The sequence below is a fragment of the Anarhichas minor genome, unplaced genomic scaffold, assembly GCF_050575085.1.
Source record: "Anarhichas minor isolate MPS153535 unplaced genomic scaffold, ASM5057508v1 ptg000027l, whole genome shotgun sequence".
Classification (NCBI taxonomy): Eukaryota; Metazoa; Chordata; class Actinopteri; order Perciformes; family Anarhichadidae; genus Anarhichas; species Anarhichas minor.
In genome coordinates, this window is record NW_027466473.1 from 15,891,605 (window position 1) to 15,908,767 (window position 17,163).

The 17,163-nt window shown below is 42.1% G+C and overlaps 2 protein-coding genes across 3 annotated transcripts; one reads left to right on the plus strand and one right to left on the minus strand.

Moving 5' to 3' along the window:
- The first annotated feature begins 2,255 nt into the window (after nucleotides 1-2,255).
- On the plus strand, nucleotides 2,256-3,990 carry defbl2 (defensin, beta-like 2). Its single transcript, XM_076102062.1, has 3 exons — nucleotides 2,256-3,077; nucleotides 3,323-3,434; nucleotides 3,561-3,990. Exons 1-3 carry the CDS (start codon nucleotides 3,020-3,022, stop codon nucleotides 3,580-3,582), a joined length of 192 nt encoding a protein of 63 aa, XP_075958177.1. The 5' UTR covers nucleotides 2,256-3,019; the 3' UTR covers nucleotides 3,583-3,990.
- Nucleotides 3,991-7,360: 3,370 nt separating this feature from the next.
- Nucleotides 7,361-14,639, minus strand: mepcea (methylphosphate capping enzyme a). 2 transcript variants are annotated; one of them, XM_076101686.1, is made up of 5 exons: nucleotides 14,344-14,639; nucleotides 11,808-13,684; nucleotides 10,027-10,245; nucleotides 9,787-9,910; nucleotides 7,361-9,687 (listed from the first exon to the last, which is right to left on the minus strand). In XM_076101686.1, the coding sequence occupies exons 2-5, from the start codon at nucleotides 13,626-13,628 to the stop codon at nucleotides 9,653-9,655; spliced, it is 2,199 nt and encodes a 732-aa protein (XP_075957801.1). In that variant the 5' UTR covers nucleotides 13,629-13,684; nucleotides 14,344-14,639; the 3' UTR covers nucleotides 7,361-9,652. The 2 variants fall into 2 exon arrangements, with proteins under 2 accessions (XP_075957801.1, XP_075957800.1); XM_076101685.1 differs by having other exon boundaries at nucleotides 14,228-14,639.
- Nucleotides 14,640-17,163: the final 2,524 nt, after the last annotated feature.

A 17,163-nucleotide genomic window follows, 5' to 3' on the forward strand; every position in this document is an offset into this window, starting at 1 on the left:
ATGGACACATGGTAACCAAATGATATTCTGACACACTAAAGGTGTTTCTCCCTTTATATTTTGATATTATATTATTTTCCTTTTATTTTTAACCTTTGCAAATTGCAAAAACTTTATATATATGGTCGAAGACGTGGTATGTAAGTAGCGGACTTATTGCGTAATGGCTGCGACTGAGCGCACGCTCGAGTATTAGGGTAGCTAAGTTACGCAAGGTTATACTTTGGTTGACGGCTTATAGAAGAGAAAGATAAGGTTTGTACTTTAAGTACTAGCGTTTTCTGAAGCTACTAGCTCCATGGTAACATCCGCTAGCACATTGTTGGGTCTGTAATGTGTCTTTTTCCGTCGAAATGCTGCAAGATCCGACTTGCAGCGGTTATGGCGACTTTGGACAGTGTGTGTTTGGGCTCCTTTTGTGAAAAATCCATAAGAAATTAAAGAAAATCGATGATTTCTTTGCAAAGATGAGGGCTTTGGGCATGCTGGGGTACCAAACACGGCCATGTTTTGTGACGTAGTTTGCGCAAGCAAGCCGTAGGAACGGAACGGAAGGGGAGGGGATCGAGGACGCCGGTGTCCTCGCGGAGTTGAACAGGCAAAACCCTTATCAAATAAATGAGATGATACAATGTGATGATCACAAAGACATTTATTTATCATGTGTATGTAAACCTGCATACACAACAAGAAGCTCAACAGGCTTTCCCACGAGCGTTGGATGTTTCGTCGCTATGTGTCGCTTTATTTTTGAAGGCTTCAGTGCTTCGTTTGATAGCATTAGCCCACATTCCACACACTGAAAGTGTTAAGAAAGTCAGGATTGTACTTGCGCACACATTTAGACTTTTTTGGGGGGGGGGTATGGCACCACTGTCGTCTTCATTTTTTCTACCACTACAGTGTAGTGGTTAAATCGTGTAATGTTTATGATTCATTAAATGATTTAACACTGCTGCCCTCTAGTGGTTAAATCATGTAATGTTTATGATTCATTAAATGATTTAACACTGCTGCCCTCTAGTGGTTAAATCGTGTAATGTTTATTACTCATTAAATTATTTAACACTGCTGCCCTCTAGTGGTTAAATCGTGTAATATTCATGATTCATTAAATGATTTAACACTGCTGCCCTCTAGTGGTTAAATCGTGTAATGTTTATGATTCATTAAATGATGTAACACTGATGTAACACTGCTCCGGTCTGTCTTTGTTCATCCTGCATCGCTCTGTTCTGTTCTTTAATGTAACGTTACTGGAGCATGGAGCCTCTCCCAGCTGTTAGCAGACTGTTGTGCTAGCAAGCAGGCTCGCTCGCGAGCTGTACCCAGCATGCAGTTCGGCGGTGAAATTTTATAAATGTACAATTATTAGTGTTACAAATTGTTTATGTGTCACAGACTGTTGTGTGCTGTTGTGTTTTTCTCTGTTAAAGAGCATTAGTTGTGGGTTGTTAATTGTTGTGTTATAAAGTTATGACCATGACTAGGGTTCCCTCTCAATACATATAAGACAACTAGCGCTGACCGCTGTGCATTAGCAGCAAAGAATACATTTAGCTGCCTGTTGAAAGCAGACATTCAGTTGTTTTGGCTATGCACCGGCATAATGGTGTGTGAAGAATTCATATCATACGGGAAATTAAAACCGGTATACTGCTCTAGTCTGCTCTAGTCTTTATTATAGTTTGGACAATTTTGTACCAATATTTGACGGGCCGGATTAAAAAGCCCAACGGCCGTAGTTTGCCCATGCCTGGGCTAGCGGCTAGCTGAGTGTCTTCTTCTGCTTATTGTAGCTTGTTAAACAACTGACTGACGCATTACCGCCACCAGGTGGTGGGAAGCTATATTGTAACTGAGCGTCTCATGGAAAACAGTAATATCTCTGGTGTCTTCAATTGATAACCTATGCGGTCCCGCGGCCCTCGCGGCCCACAGGTGCAAAACTGAAAGTTTTTTGCGGCCCTCTAGGTGGCGTTCGCGGCCCCATCGTGGACCGCGGCCCCATGGTTAAGAATCACTGATTTAGATCATCAATTGGTAAGAAAATAGTAATTCAATTTCTCAATTTCTTTTTCACTGAGAGACATTTTTACAATTTATAAAAAAAATGGAGTATGCAGTCATGTGATTTGAGATGAGAGAACTTGAGTACGTTTTTACTCTTCTTAAGGAAAGTTGCTTTTAAACTTTAGGTGTCGCTGCCCTGTGCTTCATTCGGATGCGGAGGCTGCTAGGCTAGGTTGAAAAAACATTTTTTAACCACACAGATTGGATCATGATCAGTCCCTTAAAGGTGGTTTCTCCGTACATGTGTGTGTGTACATGCACTAGGGGGCATGCTGCACAAGTACATGTCTGTGTGTCTATGCCTTGTGTTGTTATTGTTTTGTTAACAATCCTCCCTGTGTCACTGGAGCACAGTGTTTTGTGCTGTTTGATTGTCGTTTCACAGCATCAGCAATAACGCATGAACTACTGCCATATTGAGATGTGGGCAGAGCAGTGGTCGAACAGAGGGCAGCCCTGAAAGCACAGCCGGACAGACAGCATTGTGATGCTTACTGTGTCTAAAACAAACAGGTTCACTAGTATTTCACCTGTACTGATAACTTTCGTAGGGCTTTGTGGTACAGCCACAGGGGTGTATGTAAGTACAATTCAAAAGAACGTTCTGTGTTTCTGTGTTCTGGTGAACAGTACAGATAATTTACAGCATCTCTACATCACAGAGCAGGTTGAATAATAAAGTATTGTTATGCACACTGAGCACACAAAATGACAGTATGACTCTTTGTAAAAGGCCTAAAAGCAATCTTAAATCCTCAAGTTGACTGAGCTGAGTAAGCTGATAGTCCTGACCTACAGGCCTCAGACTGCCATCATTCAGCTTTGTTATTGTGATTTGGACAGAGCATGACGGACTCCTCCCCCGTGGTTGAAATGCTGTATAAATGCAGCATCAGCATCCAGACAGTGTCAACAACACTGTCTGAACGCTTATTGGTACCCAAACATGAAGGGACTGAACTTGGTTCTCCTTGTGCTTCTCCTGATGCTCGCAGTCGGGGAGGGTAAGCAACGTGGATACACTCCATTTTATTACTGTGTGAGACCAAATCAAGCAAATCAGGATGTGGCAAACGCTCAGACTTTTGGGCTTTTTTTGAGAAGTACAATTAAATTATCACAATTTTACAGTTTTCTTAATAACTTATTTTCAAGATTAATTGATATGTTGTGATTACAGTTTATGCAAAGTTAAGTCAATCAGGAATGTGGGAACATATTTAGATTTTTTTTTAATAATTATTTACAGGCAACGATCCAGAAATGCAGTACTGGACATGTGGGTATAGAGGACTCTGCAGACGGTTCTGCTATGCTCAGGAGTACATCGTTGGTCATCACGGTTGCCCTCGAAGATACAGGTAAGACTGCTAAGATCGGAACCGTGCACAACATTGGGGTATTTGTACTTTTATTGCAAATACAAAACTATAGAAATGATTGCTGATTGTTAGACTTAAGCTAAGTTGTACTGTGCTCATTTTCAGGTGCTGTGCTGTGCGCTCTTAGCACCTGCATGCACCAGCATGGGGCCGGACATCTTCAGTACAGCCGGCAGTTGAAATCCTGGTAACCGAACCCGTTCTTCTGGATGAACCATTTTGACCACTTTACTTTGAATGATGCCTTTCTTGGACGTCATGCATGCATGCAGTGGAATCTGACAATGAGTGCTTTTGAAGTGGACTTTATTTAGTTAGATCTAGTTAGAATAGAGCTGCAGCTGTAATCCTGTTGCTCATTGAGCTCTTATTGTTGCCTGAAACTGAGTGTGACTGACCCTGTATCTCACATTTAATAACATCAATGCTTTGTGAACAGTCAGTTGTACTCTCTGAAATGCAGTGTTGCCAATAAATGCATGCAAAATAAATTGACTGATGTTTTGGTTTGTTGCCGTAAGGATAATAATCACCATCAGCTTTAATTCATCAAATATGATTCAAAGTAGTTATTTCAATTTCTATGTTAAAAAAAGCTCAAACATAGCGTAAACACTAACTGCAGCCCTTTACCGTCTGGACACCGCTGCACAGACATGACAACAATAACGGTCAAGTGACTGACCCAAATAGCTATGATGGAACAGAGCTTTTGTGAATGAAGTGTTATGTCTTTTATCTGTGTTAATGTCATCTCACCACTCTGTCTGGAACAGACAATCCACCATTCACAATTGCAAAGCAACTTCATTGTCGTGCTGTCTGCCTATCTCCGATCGGAAGGTCAAAGGTCTTTAGTGAACTTTGGTTTTGTTTTATTTACTTTTTTCTGGGAAGTGACAAGCCAGCTGGAAACAAATACACTCACCTTGGTTTGAGGAACAACATTACAGGACACAACAAATACTGACATCTAATAACCAAGTAACTATATCATTCAAACATTTTATTATCAATTTGATATGTAGCAGAGCTAACAAAGCCCGGGTCTGAAGATGGTTGATGGCTGGCCCGGACTAGTATGTGTTAAAGGCATGGATGCTATTTGTAAACACGAGCCGCTGTATTGTGCCCGGCATTGTCATCCGAGTGGAATCTTTGTGCTATTCAGACAGCGCAGCGTGACCAAACTACAAAGGGGGTAACCCGCCACGAACCTGTTTACATGAGGCTGTCTGTCTTCAACAAAGCCGACAGCTTAAATGAGAAAGTTATCACAGGATGGTTGTATTTTTAAACTGTAGCCGTGTAGAACTGTATCACTGCAGAGGAACAAGGGTTTGAAGGTGCTGTGGGCACTTTTGAAGTTGAGGAGGATTCACATCGACATATTCTAATGCAGCGCAAGTAAGTCCTGCTGAGGGGTGCAGTCCCTCAAGTCTTATCAAAATAAAATGGTAACTTTAATGGGAAATTCTTAAGAGAAATCACAGATCCGACACTTGACTATAACAATGGTGTCTTGACTGCAAAAGTTAACATACCTATTCTAATTTGGCCTTTACATTTGGGTTAACTTTAATGGTATCATTGTTTATGTTTTGTTGTAATGTTATATTGTTGCTCTGATGTTTTGTTAAGCCTTTTGGGCTGCATCTCTGCATGCAATGTGCTATACAAATAGTTATTATTATTATGTGTTAGGCAAACTGAATGTTAGTCTCATAATACCATAGAAGGATGTAATCATAAATCATTAAACACATGGCATAATAAAGAAATGTGTAAAAGCATCAATGATGTTCTTTAACTTATACATATATACATTTTAGTATATAAATACCATTTGAGCATTTATTCATATCATGTACAAGTTTTTTAAGTATATCTTCTGCGTTGGCATTAAGAGTTAGCTAAAAATAAAATGATCTCCACCTCACCAGTCGGAGCAGTGTAAGTGTACAGCCTGACCATAAAAAAAAAACCTGTTTACAACTTCCAGTTCCTCAACTATAAAGACAAAGAGACAAACATCTGAGGAATCCAGACTTGTCCTGAAACCACTCGGCTGTGTGATTCTGGTCACTGTTGAGATAAATGGTGAATCTTCAGTGAGTCAGAGCACTCCAGAGAATATCTTCTAAAAGGACCTTTCTGTTGACCAGTCTCACAAGTCTTCCAATATCATGAGTGTTGTACTTTTATAACCATAAAGGCCTGACTGATGGAGCGCTGCAGACGGTTGTCCTGGTAGGTTCCCTGGTAAAGGATCTGAAGCTCTGTTAGAGTTCACCTTTCGGTCTTCTGTCACCTCAACGTACAGCAAATGTTTCTACACCTCCTCAAGTCTGTTTCTCGCTGCAATCGCCTGAGCTTGTTTCTTTTACACTTCATTTGGTTTTTGCTCTGAAATTTGCATATAATAATAATAATAAAGAAACAAGTCAATTTACAGCATCACAGCATTCATGAGCATGAGTCATGTCTGTAAATGAATAACGATTGTGTGCGGTCGCTCTTGGCACAATAATAATACATTTTCAATTGAGCATTTCTAACCACAGGAATGAAGACGGATGAATACTTACTGATGCCATTGTGCCGCACAACAACAACATCTGTTCAGTACTTTGCAATCCACAACAATAGCCCCGCAATAAACGCAATCACTGGGATGCTGTTGTATTGGCTTGTATTATAATGTACAGGCTTTGTCATGTGTTCACACCTTGATCCAACCAGACTTTGGACTGTAGGTCCTTGTGTCCGATCATCACGTAGACTTTTAGAGGGAATTATAAACTGCATGATATAACAATTCCCTTTATACAGGAGCAGAACACGTACAGTAATAGATCACACGGTTGCCCTTCCCACATACGAGAAAAAGTCTCCTGGTGACATCAATCAACCTGACCTGTTTGCAGATGAAGAGGATGGATTTACTTTTAAACTCACCGCTTCCTTCAAAGTAGGTCACTAACCTCTTTACAGACGGTGTGACGATCGCCTCAATAAGATCATCTACGGGTAGAACTCAGCCACGTGTTGCTCATCAGAGCGGCTTTTGAAGATGTGGAAGGATCCAAAATGCTGCATTACAGAACCACACAATAGATCTGTACAAATGGTACAAAAATACATTGAAAGAGTAGCCCATGAATCCCTGTTTGTGCCCGTCTGGTTGTATCTGCAGGTTTTAAAGATGAGCTATCACGGAACATATCTCTGCTAAAGTCTCTGGGATTAGTGATTGAGTGATTCAACTTTAGCAGCATAGCATAGTGTTGATTGTGAAGTTTATCGTCTCTGGCATCCACAGGTCTGTTGCAGAATTATTAAATTATCTGCATATGATTGTTTAATAAAACCCAGAAAAGCTTTTTCTCTCAGCAAAAAGCCAGATAACCAAATGTTGTAATTCATGAAATGGAATGCTTTAAGGGCAGAATTACAGAAGAGCAAATGTTGCACAAAACTGTGTTGTACACGACTAGAAGACATTTGAAATAGCACTATCTCTCACCTGTATTAAACCATGTTGAAACAAGGGTTTTTATGTATTTTACAAACTTTCTTGTGTTAAAATCTGAAGATACTGCTGCTGAGACAGTGAGGTGGAATCTTTCACATCGGTGGCTAAGCACAAACTAGCTATTAACTATTTTAAAATACTCAATAAGGAAAACTTTTGTCAATTATGCAAACTGCCCTCACAATTACAGCATCAGGCCGATCTAAGCCTGAGGATCTGATTGTCTTAGCTAAAAGAAGATGATGTGATTTTGTGCCGTGTGTCTGATGGAGGCTCCACAGCGTATGGAAGAAACAAGTTTAACGGAGAAAGTAATCAAATCTCTTTAACGTGTCAGACGAGGTGAAATAAGAGTGCATCGACAACAACACTCCTTTCAAACCGTTTATAAAAAAATAAAGAGCCAATCTAACAATCCATGTGCCTGCTAGGACAGAACAAAGCAAACATATCAGAACTTTGCAATGTACATTTCCATTTGTTGTTACAGAGCTGGATTAGCGGTGCGTTTTAGGACAAAAACTCAGACTCACTCACGAATTGGCAGCGAACATTTGAGAAAACAAAAACAAAAACAAAAAACAACATCCACTGGAAAATAACAAAAGCAGTTATGAACTCAATATTGACAACAGTAAAACAAATCTTTGCAAACTTATTTACATTGATCACTTACTAAAATAGAAACCTATCTTTTTCCACCGTCTCCTCCACTCGTCACAATAAAACGAAAGATGTTCACTCTCAATGAAACGTTGGAGATGAGCAGCGCTCAGTGCACACCAGTAAAACACACAACGGGCCTCGTCAGGCCAAAGACTAAGACGGCATATTTGGTCAAATTCAAGAACAGAAGACCCATAAAATATTTGGGCAGTCACGACAAACAGCATTTCAATTTGGTAAAAATCTTAAGGATATAATTCATTACTTTTAGTAACAAACAATTGTCTACAAATATATAAAAAAAATGTTGAGCCTGACAGAAGTTCAGTCCAACTCTGGAGCTAGAAAGTGATTCTAACGCTGTTTAAATTATAGTGATGACCTCGTGACTTATACAGCATTAAAGAGACTGTAATACATCGTTAATGACAGGCCTCTGCTCTCTGTTATTGTTGACATTGTCAGTGACATATAAAAAGGTAGGGCTATGACTTCACTGTCATTAAAAAAATAAATCACTGCATGCTTCAGATTTACCTCAAACGAGTCACTGCGGTCTCTGTTCGGAATTATCTGGAGCTAAGCCGACACCCAGGTGTCAGCGCAGCTCAAATATGCCCCCCCGTCATTAGCACGAAGCATCGAAAAGGCCTAAAGAGCCGATGAAGTGATGTCACGCGTTCAAAACAGCCAAAACTCTTTCATGAATATGATTCTGAACTTGCACTTAGGGATTTAAGGTTTAGCTGATGTCAGGTTTCAGATACAACACTAAGTATCTTTCATAGTGGTAGTAGGCCTGCTACAACTACACAATTTCACGTTTCACCATTTTCAATGACAGAATTTAATATTTGATGACTCATCACGACACTTTTAAGGGACCAAACAGACAAACCTTGGCTAAACATTTGGGTTAGCAGTCACTATTTCCCTGGATGTTTTGGCTGTTTTGAGTGCAACACTTTAGATGAGCCACGTTTCACTTCATAGCATCTTAAGTTTGTGCAATTTAGGACATTTTCATTTTGTCCTTTTCAAAAAAAAAAAAAAAAAAAACATTTTCACAGCTCTGTGACAGCTTAACGTTAATTCCGCTCTACGACCTATTTTGCAAAAATGACAAAACAAACTATATATTAGGGTTGGAAGATGGGACAAATACATCAGCTACTAGCCACAGAATGAATCTGTGCCCAATGGAATTTGTTTGTTTTAAATTCACAAAGATATGTGCATTTATACGTGTGTTGCGATGGGATTTAAGGCTTCAAACATGATGCAGATATTTAACCACTAAGAGCACATTTATATGGCATCTACAGCAGCTTTTGGAGCCTGCAGAGTGTCCTACAGAACACATAACCTGCACTCTAGTGTGGCCTTCTAGAGACACCATGTCAGTCTCTTTAATGGCTTTGTAATTCAGTTGCAACACACAGTTGGTCGTATGGAGCTGATGTAGTGAACACACCATCAATCACCTGATGAAGTGGTGATGGTGGACGCCCTATTGGCCAACCCTAATACGTATAACGTATGGTGATGTGGTGGCACAGAACAAAGTTATAAAAGTAAAAGATATATGGCCAAAGATTTTGCAAACACATGTTATGGCCGTGCATCGTTAGCACTCGGCTAGTCCAAGGAAATGATCGCATGAGCACCTCTTCCAGTCGGGCCGAGCTGTAATGTTTTGCTCCGGGTTACACTTTGTGGAGTCCTATCCCAGTTCACTCCACACTGTTTAAGAATTTGTAGTCGCAGAGGATTCTGATAGGCTCCTCTTCTCGGCAGATCTCATCTTTTTTACGAAATTAATTCCACATTTTGGTCCCCATTGTCCTTTCTGAATTTCATAGTCGGCATCCGAAAAGCTGGCGCTACCGTGAAGGACTCGGGTGGTTCCTTGCGGTCCAGGGCGGCTGGCTTTGCTTGTGTGTGTGTGTTGGTGGCTCGGGCTACTCACATTCAATGATCTTCAAGGCAGGAGCGGTCATTTGTGAAACAAGTAGATTGGCCTCTGAAATCCTGTTGTGATGAGGGGTAAAGAAGTTGGAAATGACATCAAGCTAATGTGGTGAATAACATGTAATGCATACATTTGCTCTGAAAAAATGAGTGAATTACCTCTAATTGAACACTTGGGGGCCCCAAGGTACTCAGAACTGGTGAAGCCCACCTCTGTTGTGAGGTACGATGCAAACTGCTCAGGTCTGAGGCGGATGCTGTGAAAATTCCTCCCAATATTATCCTGTCGAATGAGAACAAATATTTCAACCAATCAAACCAGGCTTTTAAAGTCACCAATACACCTGGTAAATGTCAGGTATATTTGCATCATCAGCCTCCGTCCTCTTAGTTTCCTACCGTCAGCTTCTTCCTCCTCACGTAGGACTCCCAGGGCTGTGGCTCCAGGATGAACATGCCTCCAGGACGGAGGTGTCGGTAGACTCTCTTGAAGAGCCGCTTGAGGCCACAGTCTCCCCAATTCAGGTGAACCCACTTGGTAACGCTCAGGCACATGATCACGTCGTACTCTGGCCGCTGAGTCACCAGAAGATTATCGTTCTCCAGAACATAATTGGCCTGAAAGGAGAAAAAGAGGTGTGGTGAGGAAAACACGGCCTGGAATGAACAAACTAGTTTGTTCTACTCAGCACTATGACTGAACCAGTTAAATGAGTAAAAAGTGAACCCTATAGCTATTATTTTGGTGTCTATTAGACGCATATCTCACTGAGCAACAGATGTAATTTCAACATTGCCTCTATGCTTCAGCTCTGATATAGATCAGGATTTATTGGCTACATATAGCCCATATTTTAAAAACATCCATACATGTTTAAAAATGCATAAACCTTTAAATATTCACATAAGCACTGCACACCCCCAGGTTTACAGTATAACTTAATTGTTTGTCATATACACAGATTCTGTTCACTCACATCCCACAATGCAATGTAACATTTAATATATGTCTAATAGGGGCAAAATTTAAGGCGAAATCCATCTTGTACTGTGCCGGCTGAGGGGGCTCAGGCGGTCGTCTTGAGGCTCTTCACTCCTTTAAAAAGATAAGCTCTGTGCTGCACTGCCATTACCTCTAATGCTCGTAGCAGGGAGGAGGCAGTTATCGATTATGTTCATGAAGCACTACGGCGTCTGCATCTCACCAATTCATGTAGCGGCCTACACAAAGCCTCTAAGGCACAAGGCCAGTGGAGTGAAGAAACTGAATGGAAATTAGCACAATTAAAAACCTTCACGAAAACCCTTTTTTATTTTTAAGAGAAAAGCTGCCGTAACATTTGTCAAATATTCAACCATGGGTGGCACTGACAGGCTGATGGCATTAGAAATGCTTCCAGCCACATTGCAAAATCAAGCTGGTGAAAAGGACAGCTTCCTCTTTACTGCTTCCATCTTTCAGTTCTTAAAATCACTGGCAGCTTCAGGGCACAGTAAGCTTCTTGTTGAAAACGCACACAAAGAGGAGTCCAATAGATAGAAAAACGTAAAGGTGGACAAAGTAAAGATAAACGCACAATGAGACTGATAAAGGATTGCTTTATACATCTGTATTAACTTAGAAAGGGGGAGAAACCCATGTCCTTTTAACTGGGAGCCGAGTAGACTTTAGTTGACATTTCATTCAATTGTAATGTTTCAAAGTTGATTCCAAAATATATTAAAACAACAAGATGTGTCCAGGATCTACTGCACGTTTCATCTATTTACCTTTGTAGGCTAAATGACATTTTAATCATTTTAAAATTGACTTAAACTAAAAGTATACTCAATTGGAAATAACATATATTCAATTACAAGGCCAACTTGCATGCAATTCAAAACTGGTAAGTTAATACGATATGTATCATGTCCAGATGAGCTACATAGTGCAACCTGTATGCTATATTTGAACTGACAATGCTATCCCTAATCTAGAGGCGACACAATAATCACCATCAACATATTCCAGGGAGAATATGTGGTCGCGCAATTTATGTCAAGTCCTCTTGTGAAGTCAGTCAGACCTCTTGATGAATATGTATATGATGCAGATTCACTAATGATTTCATTTTTACCTTAATCTAGCCCCCCCTCCCCAGACGTATAACACAGGAACCTCATTCATGCTGCCGTCTTACCTTGACGAAGGACACATTTGAGGGGAACTCTCCGGGCCGTGTGGTGGATGTTTCCGTTAGTGGGGGTGCAGCGATGGGACCCCTGGAGATCCGTAGGGACACGGGGAAAGAGCAGCTCACAGAGTGATCAGCGGGAGGTGAATCGCAGTCTTCCTGCTCCATTTCCTCCGGTTTGCCGACCGGCCTCTGGGTCCCTACCTCGTCTGTGCGGCAGGAGCCATTGTCATTTCTGGCCTCTGCGGGGCCACTTTCTCCTTTCACCGGTTTCCCGTTTTCTTCCCTGCTCTCGGCATCATTGTGCTTCTTGTCTGCGTGACTCTCGTCTCCATTTCTCTCCCCCGGCTTGGTGCTCTTTTTCTCCTGCATTGCATGCCTGGCCTCTTGGGTCTGCAGTTCAGACAGATAGTGTCTGATGTTCTTACGAGCAGCGTGTACCAGACCACTGTCAATATCCAGGCCCAGTATGCGGGCAGGTCTTAGCATTTTGGCAACATAGAGTGTTAGGTGGCCTGAGTTGCACCCCAAATCCAGAACATCTTTACCCTCAAACCATTCTGGACGAAGCACACGTACCCGCGCGTCCTCACTGGCGCCGGGGTTGCGGTAGCCATAATACTTGTTGTAGTTCCCATACTGAAACTTCTTCTTCTGCTGCTCCTTCGCCTGGTTGTGGGACTGCTGGCGACCTCCTGGCACGGTTTTCGTACCACTCCGTGGTGTGTGGAAGGACTGAGAATTTCTCGACCCCCCTGTACCGAAACTCCTGTCTCCACATCCTGACCTTCCAATGGGCGTAGAATGGGTCACCGGGGTCTCCATTTTACCGGAGTTGCGCCTACGCTTGCGTCTGCTTGTGTGCTGGTTTGTTGCCCCTGATATGGAGGAAGTGGAATCCTCTATAGATACAGATGTCATCTCCTCCTTGCAGCTGGCTGAGTTGTCGGCCGAGTGCTCATGGGAATCCTCTGTGACGCTGGAGAAACTGCTGGACTCTTTGGAGACATCTAGTGCAGAACATGAGGCTAAAATACCCAGAAGTGGCGTGGAGGTGCTAGTTTTAACCTCACTTTTTCCTGATTCCGAGAGGCTTACCTGTGCGGTTGAAATCCCACTACCACCACCAGCCCCACTACCACCACCAGCCCCACTCCCTCCTCCTCCTCCTCCATGGTGTCTGTTGCGGTGTCTCTTCCGACCACCACTCTTGAAGGGGGACACCATGAAGCGACCGTCTGCGCTGTTAAGGTTCAGCGGATCCGTGATGTCTCTGGGGATGAGGATCTCCACCGGGTCTCGGCTCTTTGCTGGCAGCGGGGAGGATTTGGGAGTCTCTGCATTAAGAGCCCTGTTGACCTCCTCGTCCAGCAGGCTGTTGAGATTCAGCGGGTCAAAAATGTTCCCACCCAGGAGGAAGTTGGTCGGCAGAACGGAGTCACTCTCGGAGTTGGCCCTTCGTCTCCTCTTGCCAGATGTCGGATGCTTGAAACTAGAGTTGGCCGTGTTGCGGCGCTTCGTTAGCTTCGTTTGTTGCTGTTGTTTGGAATGATGAAAGCTGTTCCTGCGATTGATGTTGTTCTCGTTCCCTCTGGCTCCCTGTCCGACATCGTCCGAGTTGGTGAGCACGCCAGTCGTGCCGCTGTGTTTCGGTGAGGCTTCTGTGCCCGAGACCGGACAGGCGGCTGCAAAATCCGGGGTGGCTGCGGTACCCTCCACCATCACGGATACATTGCTGTAGCCTCCAGTGCATTCTGAGAGCTGCAGGGATGAAGTTGAGCTGGCATGTGGACTGCCAGTTTTTACAGTATCCTCGTCAACAGACATCTCTTTTGGTTTTCAGGACTGATGCAGACATGGAATGGATTTTTTTATTTTTGGATCTGAAAGTCACAGAAAAAGATTTGTCAAATAAAAAAAATAGCACAAATCCTTTTAGTATAGTTAACAATGTTGAGGTGTAACCTTTTATTGAATACAAAGTCATATGTACCAATAACTATTTAAATGTTTCTGAGATTCTCAAAAGACGAGGGTCACTTTTAGTGCACGTGGTTCAATAGCTTTGTATTGCAGTAAGAGGATGCACCGGATGACCCCATTACCTTCCACTCATATCCGAACATACAGGTAGAATAATAACAAAAGTCTCCGTTTTAGATGCAAAGTCTCTTGCACTAACGTTAGGCCATTATCAGATTAACTCTGACATATTGAAGCATGTCTACTCACTACTCAGGCGTTAACGTTAACTGACCTGAAAAGTTTAGGAGTCCCCTGTGTTGGACAGTTATCTAGTTAGCATGATGCTAGCTCCTAGCTTCTCTCTCGCGGGCCACAACACTGAAACGTCGACTAAACGTTCGGCTCCACTCCGGCCACACACAAAAAAAGAGCCGCTAATAGACAAACCGTCAAGTACCCACCTCGATACGCTGCTGCACGACTCCCCCGAAAAAGAGTCACATTCAGCAATACTATCTAGCAGATGGCCACCTCTACGCAGTCAACAGTGTAGTCACCATCAAAGTAACAGTCTCACCTCTCAGTTCTCCCCGCCTCCGGCCGGACTGTCACTACCGCGCGCACTCGCTCTCGAGTCGAGCTAACGTGTTAGCGTAGCTTAGCACGCGAGCGTCCACATCAACACAAACGGGGGCGAGAACGCGCAAGTTAACGCGTGCTCGTCTGTCCGCGGTTTAAAAGGCTCTCTCTGTCTTCCAAACTGTCTTGTAGACTTCTTAGTCGCCCAGTGTCGGGCAGGTTGGTGAATAAATTATTCCATTCGCGGATAGAGTCGGCATGGCGGCGCATCCGGGCTCCGAGCTGTAGTCCAGGATGAACTGGGGCGGAGATCTGTGTGACTGGGAGGAGGAGAGACCTCGATATTATAATGAGCCTCACTGATCCTCATGCGAGGAAACATTAAGGCTGCAGCTACCGATTACTACCCCTATCGATTAATATATAAACTATCGTTCAAAATATATTTGGTATAAAACAAAGGAAAGCTGCAAATCCTGTAAAACTGTGAATGTTTAGCATTCTCCTTAATACTCTATCAACAAAATGATTGACTTATCCAGTCCTAAAATCACATTACATTGTAATAACTGTTGTTTTAATATACGTTCAACACAAAATGTAGTCACTTTGCATATCTATGAGTAGGCCTATGAACAAATACTATTTCATTGCAGGGTAACACATCACTGACAAGCAGGAACCAGTTATTTCTGAATATTCTAATTGTTATTTGAACATATTTAAATCAATTGTTGTGCAGCAGAACAAAGCAAGAACGAGTGCAAATGTAGACAGTGCAAATGTAAACTAACAATAAAGGTGCCAGTGTAAATATGTCAATAAACAATTTTACTGAGATGTTCCACAATAACTGTCATTTCTAGTGTGTGTTAATAAATGTAAAGTTCAGACATGACTAAAGACTAGAAGTTAATGTTTCAGGGTGAATTTGAGCAGCCACAACAACATAGAAATATTGCAGCATCTTGCAACAGTGTAAATCTACCAACAAGGTAGGTTTGTTTCCCCGTTTGTATGAAGCATGAGTCTGAAATTAGAGCTCTGGATGTGAACTAAGAGGCCATTTTGCTGAGGTAGCAGGGCGGCTTCTTGTCCATCACACAATTGTGGTCGTTCACCACAACATTGCTGTAGTTGACAGGACTTGATAAAGGCCGATGTTGCAGATCCAGACTAGTTCTGGTTTTGTGCAGCAAATTGGCCAGTACGGCTGAAGCCAAACAAATTCTCTACATGATCAGAGCTTTTATTTGACCCACCTGTCATCTGAATCTTCACCGCCTAGTGGAGAGAAATTAAAGTTGTACACCTTATTGTTATAGATATCATTTTATACAAGCTACATGCTTTATGCAGAGTCACCACTTATACGTCTATGTGTGTTCTTGTAAAATGCCATATTTGTAACATTATAATTACAATCATAACAAGAGAGTAATGGCAAACATACAATGATTTATACTCTCAATAGTTTTGGCTATTTTTTGGCCGTAAAGTATGACAGTGATTAATGCAAAAATTGTTGAAAATATTTGGGGAACAAGGTACGATGGTAAGGAGTTGTCTGACAGTTTAATTTTGACTATGTCAGCAGCACAACTTTTCCTTTGCCTTTTAAATTCAGGACATCTAAATTTGCTGGAGATGCCTGCTGTGCTTCAAGTCGCCACTAGGGGGAGACAAAATATGATCTTAAAAACGTACATCACGAGACACCTACAGAAATGCCCCTTAGCAGCATTTCAATACTCTCTCCCTCTTTTGCTTTAATTTAGTATTATTTTAATCATTACACTGCGCAGTTGTTATCATAATGATTTAATCAGTGCATTGCTGGAAATTAAAATGTTTTAGTTTACCTTTCCCAATAGATTTATTAGTTTAGTTTATTTTGAAATAAAAAGGAAGATATTTCTTTTTCAGAAAGTAATTTTGTGGTCATGAGAAATTCTCACATTGTGGTTACTATGACTAATGAGTCAAAACAACAGCGCGGGCTCATTCCACCCAGAGAGAGACTCCAGTCTGCAGCTGCAGCAACAGGAGTGTTTATGTTTTTAGGTAAAAGATGTCTCCAATGGAAAGAAAGGAAAACACTATCAGCCAGTTTCTCTATTGATGCTACAGGCTGGAATTTTTTGACACGCCAGCTTTTTCCAAATCATCAAAGGTTTCATAATGTACTGAGAAATAGCTTAACCAGGTCCAGAAAGTTATCTGATAGCTGATGCTAGATTTGTTTTTCCTGTTTTACAACATATACACTCCCAAATAACAATTGCTAAGTACTCCAACTGCTTTAACTCTGGCTTTTAAAGTGTCCATGGCCAGCTGAAGATTACATTAAAGCAGTCTCAAGTTAAATCAGAGATTTATGCGATAAATAAAAACATTTTATTGATTCAACCACCTGCTGGCATTTAAAGGGTATAATTGAAAGATAAAAAGAGACATCATTTGACTTTTTCACTCAAAAAGTACAGCAATCCTGTTGCCACACAAATAACAAAATACTGTTTATAGTATATAGCAGTGGTAGCCAACACGGTGCCCGCGGGCACCCTGTCGCCCGCAGGGACCACGTGAGTCGCCCGCAAGACATGTTCTAAAAATAGCACTAGTCATTATGGAGCTCCGTCTAAAATTGTAGTTGCTGTTCTTTTTTAATCAAAAACGCTTGCAGAGAGTTGGGTACCCGGAGGCGCACGGCGGACAGCCAGGACGAGGCTGCTGCACCGCACTAGGTTTTCAGGTTCTGAATGGCGGGCGCATCCCGTTGGTGCCAGACGCGCGCCGCGAGCGCACCCCGTCGTCA